Source organism: Astatotilapia calliptera, chromosome 22 (assembly GCF_964374335.1).
Source record: "Astatotilapia calliptera chromosome 22, fAstCal68.1, whole genome shotgun sequence".
Classification (NCBI taxonomy): domain Eukaryota; kingdom Metazoa; phylum Chordata; class Actinopteri; order Cichliformes; family Cichlidae; genus Astatotilapia; species Astatotilapia calliptera.
Genome location: NC_137442.1, coordinates 18,465,422 through 18,473,383, shown reverse-complemented (window position 1 = coordinate 18,473,383; position 7,962 = coordinate 18,465,422). Strand labels below are relative to the sequence as shown.

Genomic DNA, 7,962 nt, shown 5'->3' with positions numbered 1-7,962 from the left:
TAAATGTCTGAGGTTGACTAGTCTCGTGTACAGGAAGGAAATAACCACTGACTCCAGGATGAAAAATAAAAACGTTTGAAAAGGGCAGGTCAGATATACTTGTCTTGAGTTCACGGCTATCTCTGATCAGTCTCTTCATATTTACAGGGGAAAATAAGATAAGCTACAATGACGACAACTTTAACAACAACAGGTACAAGGACAAACAGTCAACAAGAATAGCAAGTGTAACAGTAAAAGAATGTCAACTTTTAAATTCATTCATTCAAAACAAAGAATATCTTTGTGTTTCTTTAAAGTCATGGCAAGTCAATATGACCTGATTATGGACTTCCTCCTTCTATGACTACGCTGCAAGATAGAAGTATTGCCGTCTCATTCTAGTATCTAAGCATCTTTGCAGGGCAATGTAGACAGCCACGGTAGTTGTCGGGTTGTGGGCTGGCTGTTACACCTGGGAAGCCTTTGCCTCCTACCTCTGTGTGAGTTTCTTAGCGTGGTGTGCCATCAAGGGCAGAGGAGGACGGGGTGCTAGGGGTGGATGAGCGAGGGGTGGCAGCAGGGGGGGTAGCAGCCGGACTCCCGGTCCCGCTGCTTGGGGTGCAAGCGGAGGAGCTGATGGGAGCGGGGGTCTCTGAACCCGGAACCCCTCCCTGCTGCTGGCTGGCCTGCTGCTGCTGCTGAGCCTGCAGGGTCTGACCGCACACATGGTGATGCTTCTCCCAGTCTTTATGCTGGCAGAAGGAGCCGCAGTAGCGTGCCGTGTTGCAGCCGCTGCATGTCTCACTGGCCTTGCGTCCGCAGTTCCAGCAGCTCTGACGGACAGAAAGAGACAAAGTCAAATAACTCCAAAAAGTAGCAGTCAGACAAAAACCAATTTGTAATGGTTTAATGCTCTTTTCACATGAAAATCTAATCACACATTGTAACCAAAAGTAAAGAAAATTCCACATTAAACTGGGAACTGGCAAATACAACGTGAAGATTAGCAGCAGAAAGTGGTACACCACACAGGATACCATGAAAGAAGCCTCTACTTCTATGCTTGGCGCTTAAGCCTGACCCAAACCACAGACAGATAAAAAAAAAAATCTCTTGTTACACTTAGGGCCACTTATATATCTTGGAAACCGCAAGGAGAGCATGTCAGGGCGCCTGCATAGCCAGAGGAAAGAGGAGAACAAAGTTATAAACAACCTCTGAAAGTTCTCCTCTGGGGCGCTTCTCTGTTACAAACATCGCTCCTGCAATTAATGTCACATGAACGGCAGAGTTCCCTCTCAGTTAAATGATTAAACTTTCAGGTCTCTAATGGAGATTACCAAATGCTTTTACTTATTTCCTCTCAGCTCAAATGGTAGCACCCTTCCAAGCACTGTAAAGTAGCTACTCGGGGGTAATAGGTGCTTGATTATCCTTGCCTTACTTCATTTTGCTCTTCCATATGCACTAACACATAAGGGGTGGATAATCAGGTTTTACAAAAATGTGCACTATGTAATATTTTTTCTAAAATAGTAATAAAAACCCCACAGCATCTGTATAATCCACCACAGCTTGCATCAAAAGCCAGACACAAAAAGACGATAATGACACTGATGATGAAAGACTGAGAATGTGTACATTCGCTTCTACCTCGCTGGAATCCTCCTGCTGGTTGATTATGGAGAGCGCCTCTTCGGCTGCCTGGCGCTTGGCTTCGGCCACTGTTCGCTCCATCTTGGCCCGCTCGCTGCTGATCATTTCGTGAGCCTTGCGCTCGGCCTCTGACACGGCTTTCTGCAGCTCTGACATGGCCTGCCGCTTCACCTCATTCACAGCCTCTTCTGGAAAGAGTGTGGAGACAGAGGAAGTCAAGCCTCCCGTACCTGCAATGTAGCGCGTGCATTTTTCACTGGACTGTATTTTCAGTACGAGTACACCATCGTTTTTTAAACAGGAATAACATACTCGCTGCTGCTGATTCCAAATTGCTATATGCCATTCTAAACAACCCTTTAGAATATTCACAGTCTCATTGTGCTTGTTTGTGTCTCTGTCAGGTTTTCGTTCTGCTCTCCAGTCGTTCATCCCATCTACTTCAGGAGAGAGCAGTGCTGAGTCTGAAGTTGCGTGGATGAGCAGTTTTCATATTCTGGCTAGAAGCTTTTTTTTTTTTCCTGTTATGCTTTCAGTCAGATGCTCAGCTTCTGAGGCAGCAAGACAGGCAACTGCAAGAGACCCATAAGGGCTGACTCCACAGCAATATCTCAAAATGTGGCAACAGCAGAGACTGCAACTCACTCCCACTTTAACAACCAATGGGAGTCTGCAAAACATCTCAGTAGAAAAGCTCTCTTGCGCTCTCTCCTAGCTAAAGCGCGTTCAATGAGCTGCAGGCTGAGCTCGTCTTGATGTGTGTTTAAGTCCGCAGCGCGTGCTAAACTCAACTGCACACAAATGTTTTCGCTACTCAGCTCTCCTGCTGTCTGTATTTATTCATGGGAGAATCAAACAAAGCAACAAATTACAACAAAAAAAATATATTTCTCCAACTACAGATGAATTCAATTACTCCATCAGTCCAAACATGCATGTTTTAAATGCACACTATGTCTAAACTTGCATCACTGTTTTAACACATCTAGAAGATGCAAACTAGAAAACAAAATCTGCAATGGATTATTTCACACGGCAAAGAAAACTACTTTAACTATTCATGTTTATTTTATATTTCAAGGCCAACTTTCAGCTTAGAATATTTAATATTAGTATTTTATCATTTATTTAATATCTGACAAGATTTAAGAGCACATCAAGTCTAAATGTTGTAGGCTGACAGGATAACGGGGACACTCGTCAGCTGATTTAATTAAACTATTACGATTTCGTTCAAACACTGATTAATTTCTTTTTAAGAACCTTTTAAATGTCTAAATAGGCATATTTACATCAGTGTGTGACATATTAATGTAAAGTTCAATGTTCCTGGAAGATCTTGATCTTATATATTATAATTTGGAAAAGAATATCCCGAGGATATTCTCACGAGAACACGAGCTGATTAATCGCAGGTAATCACTCACAAAACGTGCTTTTCAGCCGGAGCAATATGTTATTTTATCCTTGTTTTGAGGAATGAATAACCTTCCGCGTGGGTGTTAAGCGGTGGAATTCCTACAGAACGTCAAAGCAAAAGGAGGGCTTTTTTGTTTGCTCCCATCAAGCCTGTAACTTGACTAATTGTGTATGCAAATCAGGCAATTTATATTTAAATTATGCATTTCCATTGTGATCCCAGAGGCCCATGTGGTGAGGGGAAGTGGGAAACCGGTAGGACACCGTGCAAGGTGCTTGAATATTTATCACCAACTGTAAACATTTTGCCCATTTCAAACAGACGTATTCGCCGCTGCACTCCATTGTGTTAAAAATCCTATTTTGCAATCCTCCCCGGGTCACATTTAAATCAGTCTCTCCTAAGCCAGAATATGAATGAAATGGATAACGGAAAATACTGAGGATAAGGCAAATAGAGTGAAAAGTAAGAGGCACCTTTTATCTGACAGACAAAAGATAAAATACAGCTTTATGCCTGACAAATATGCTTCACTTTCTTAGTACATATTACACCGGCGTTAAAAATGTAAAATCTGTTTTCGATATCAGACCGACTGCATGCTTTTATAAAGACAGAAACATTTTCTCTCCACTGTGATTGAGGCGAGTTTTTAAACCAGGGTGCTTTTGTCTTTAACCTACTATGCTGCTTGAAGTCATGGAAATTGCCCCGGTGCCTTGTGATATATGCCTTGTGCATGGAATTGTGATTACACACCAAATGCCTTAGATGGAAGATCGAGCTGGTGAGGGGAAAGAGAGTACTGGAGAGGAGGCAGAGTCCCGATGGTGATACTCAATTCAATTTAAATGCATATTACTTGTTCTGAGTATCTCACACATCATGCTTGGTCAAGCAAGGGGACAATTTCTTTTCTCCAGGGGGTTTAAAAGGCAGATATACTGTATCACTGGTGGAGAATACAAAATCTCAAAGAGTGAACCCTCAGGTTTTCAGAGTGATAACAGTGACACAATGCTGTTTGTATAAGCTATAAAAAATGAATGCAAGTGCTGATTTTACTCGGGTTATTAAAACATTAAGGAGTTTCTAAACTGTTAAGTAGGATAGCTGCAGTGTCTCTCATTAAGGGGATAAAAAAAGTGCCAAAAGCAAATTGAAACCAAATCTTGCCACTTTTGACAGGAGACCACTGGGCCAGCTGTAAAAGCTCCTTATGTCCCTTATTTGACTGCAATAAAATCCTTGTAAGGCCTGACATCATATTCTGAGTGTGCAGTGCGTAGTGATGAAACTTCCTACAGAATCAGATATAGATAACCTGACTTTAATGCAAATCTAGCAAGGTTTTGTGTTGCAGACAATAGACTACACTGGGATGAAAAGGGGAGAGAGCAGGTTTAAAGGAGCCTTTCTCGTTCATCTACCTAAACATGGCCTCGAGTTCCATAAAGCATAAAGCCTTCAGACAGATTAGGGGAAAAATAGAGGAACTGTGTTTACGTGCACTGATCAGAGGCATGGGAGTGCTGCTCACCAGCTTTTTTCCAGATCTCTTCAGGGACGTAGCCAGAGACAGGCCGGTGCAGGAGCTCCCGGTGAATTTCTGGAAAGACACAAACATACAGACGTGGTAACCAGAGATCCATCAATGGCATAGTACACAAAACTGTGTGTGTGTGTGTTAACATTTTGGCTTTTTTTCTATGTTCCAAAGGACTTTTTGAGACCAGTGCAATGAAACTGACTTATTATCAGCCAGTGTACACATATTTAATGTAAAAATAGGGGGCCTAGATTTGAACTCTGGGGGACTCCACATGCAATATTATTAATTCATAAAATACAACAAAGATCTTACAGCTAATAATAATTAATTTTGGACTCATTTTAGATTTGAGCTTCTTTAATAGTGGTTTAAAAACTTCCGAGCCTTAAGCCTCGGATATATTCCATTGCAGACAGGGACAGCTGGAGACCCAACAGTCATTTCTGTTTTACTTCTTTGAAGTCTCCTGGCTGGGCACATGCCTAGTTGGCACATTGTCATATAAATTCTCCACAGATAAGTCTGTGTGGTCACAAAAACAGGCAGGCACATGGAGGTCTGCACAAACCCTCTCAGAAGGTTGCAGAGTATAATCCTTGCTTTAAGAGACCTAACAGACTGCAAGGTAATGCACATCAGCTGACACCTTTAGAGTCTGTATTTAATATAGATACCTTTAAAGAACAATTAAAGTTGCACAGATTACACCAAAAAACTGAAAATCAGTAATCTTAAAAGATGAACAACAAGCTTAAAACCGGCAGACATGCATATTAATTATAATTTAACAATAATACTTCGGGCATGTAAGTGAATCCATACCTGAAGTTGTGTTTTCTTGTGCTGCAGGGCTCTGCTGCCTTGACTGCCCGCTAACAGCGCCTTTCTTCTGCTCCTCGGCATCGCTGTATCGTCGGATCCAGTAGTTGAGCTCCTCACGGTCAGCCTCCTGGCACCGCCGCAGTACCGTCAGTGAGCGCCTTGTTTTTTCCACCATGTCCATGATGCAGTTGAGCAGCTGGAGGTGACAGGGAGCAGACACAGCGCTGAGTTTACACATAGACAGGATGAATGGGCTGGTTTGAATTCAAAGAAGGTGTCTTTGTCAAGGGTAGGGTTCGTCACATACATGTAATTTCAAACATCGTTTTGACTGAGCTCATAAAGAAACTTAAAAGCATCCAAACTTTAATAAAGACTCGCCACAAGATCTGCTAGATAACAATTTCATACGAACTGATACTCAGAGAACTTACAAAGACAAAACTGTAGAGTATAGTAATAAAATTGTTATTACTTTTCTTACATGGTCAAGGTGCTTCCACTCCTCAGCCCATTCTCTGTCTGTCAGCCTGTGGTCAATCACTTCCTCCTGCCTGGTACCTGCATGCATACCTGCAAGAATGAAAGATAGACAGATAAGCAAACAGCAACTCAGCATGACACAATCAATTACTCCATCAAGCCATTGCTCCCCTTTTCATTTGAATTCAGTTTGGCACTCTTTCTCTATTCATTTCTTTTCCCTGCTCCCACACTCCCCCTTTTCTCTGCTATCTCCATATCGCTCTCCCACCCCGAGGGCAGGACTCAGATGACTGAGCTTCTCCTCCAGTAAACATCCATCACAAGGTGAGACATGCTAAATGTGTCTCCTATTTTTAAAATAGAGCCCAAGTCATTATCACAGCTTCATCAAGGCCAGCTTTATGCAAAAAGAAAAAAGGATCTAATATGATGATCTCACATCTAAATGTGCGTCTGCGGAGTGTTAATGTATCTCACTTTTTATGACGTCTGTGGCTTCTGAGTCTCACTGATTATAATGATAATCTGATTGATTATTGTAATAGTTATTCATCTCAGTGGACTATAAAGATATGAGAAACCGGTGAAATGTATGTAAAGTGATCTTGTGCTCTGAGATATACAGTCGTGTACACAAATGTAATCCTCAGTATCCTCACCAATGGGCCTTGCTCTCTCCCGGATCTCTCGGTGATTAGACGCCGGGTGTCTGTAGGTGTCGCGGTAGTGATGGGCAATGGCCATGTCGTCTAGCCTGTAGTGCTGTGGAGGGAGTGGGCCTGGGTGAGGCAGACCATTGGGTTGGTAGGAGAGTCCATTGGATGGGCTGAAACGCTGGGCAGGACTTATAGTGCAGGGCCGTTTGCTGGGGTGAACGTCCGGATGCAGAGCGCTGTCTCGTTCAAAGCCGTTCTCTTTGGTTCTGAGTGGAGATGCAGACAAATGAGTAATGTGGCTGTCGTTGTTGCTTAGACTCTTTCAAACAGTGACGTGGGATAATTTCCTTATTTAATAAGGTCGTAATTTTTTTCTTAGTTTCTTTTTTTTTTTTTAAGTACCGGCAGCATTTTTCACTTGTTTTAATATTTTAGACAGAATACAGGGCCAAAGCTGGCATAAATCTTTGCTGTTATTACCAAGCTCGAACAATTTCTAGTGACAGCTCTGCAGATAACAAAAGGCTTCCTGAGGTGCATTGGATTGGGAAAAAAGGAAATAAAAGAGAGGAGAGCGGACGACACAGGAACAAATCAGTGTGATATTTACATCACACCTATTTTGTAAAAATAAGTGATACAAAATGTGTTTGTTACAGTTATTTCATACAAGAGCCAGACCTGAAGCATATCAGTACAACAACTGGTCCGCCCCCTTGTGCTGTTGGAAATATTTGAGTCCAACCTACCAGACAAAGCACTTGCAATGAAAGGCTACTTTTCCTGGATTCCTTTTGGAATTTTTTTATTGAAAACATGTCTATTCACAGACACACACACAAATAAGCCTGAATGTGTGTGCTCGCATGCTTGCATACATACTCACACAAGTAGTTTTCAGGGGATCAGGTGGATTTTTGTTAGCCTGCTTCCAAAGATTAATGTGGCCAGGTGTGTTATTGTGTGAGCACGCTCTCACACGTGTGCTCTGTATGCCTTTTTGTGTGTGTTCTCACTTTTGTCACTTCACAGTTACAACTTGCCAACCTCCCCCGCTATCTGCAGTCCACCAGTTTCCTCTCTCTCTCTCTGTCTGCCTCTCTCCTCTCCGTTCCCATCTCCCTCTCTCTCTCTCTCTCTCTCCGATGAACAGATTGAACTTCTTAATGAGCTGTTTTTATGGGCTCCTAATGCTCATCCACAGCTCTCCATATGCTCTTTCCCTTGCATCCGTCCATCTCTCCGTCTCCCTCGACTCATCCATCCACCCCCACCCCCCCACTCTTTTCTGCCCAGCCTTGCTACTGCAACAATATTTATATCTACAGGCACTAAAGTATACGCCTGTGAACACATTTACAGTCACCTGTGCAATACCCCGGTGTGCA

General features: G+C 42.6%; 1 protein-coding gene across 4 annotated transcripts in view; it reads right to left on the bottom strand.

Annotated features, from left to right (window-relative positions):
- Window positions 1-260: 260 nt before the first annotated feature.
- runx1t1 (RUNX1 partner transcriptional co-repressor 1) overlaps window positions 261-7,962 on the bottom strand; it is a 53,443-nt gene continuing 45,741 nt past the window's right edge. The window contains exons 6-11 of one of the 4 annotated variants that reach the window (XM_026155663.2): window positions 6,578-6,840; window positions 5,908-6,005; window positions 5,433-5,628; window positions 4,599-4,667; window positions 1,636-1,868; window positions 261-815 (exon numbers count right to left, since the gene is read on the bottom strand). In XM_026155663.2, coding sequence (XP_026011448.1) covers window positions 492-815; window positions 1,636-1,868; window positions 4,599-4,667; window positions 5,433-5,628; window positions 5,908-6,005; window positions 6,578-6,840 — 1,183 coding nt within the window. In that variant the 3' untranslated portion in view covers window positions 261-491. The remainder of the gene's footprint in view (window positions 816-1,635; window positions 1,869-4,598; window positions 4,668-5,432; window positions 5,629-5,907; window positions 6,006-6,577; window positions 6,841-7,962) is intronic. The other 3 variants (XM_026155666.2, XM_026155665.2, XM_026155667.2) reach the window with 3 other exon arrangements.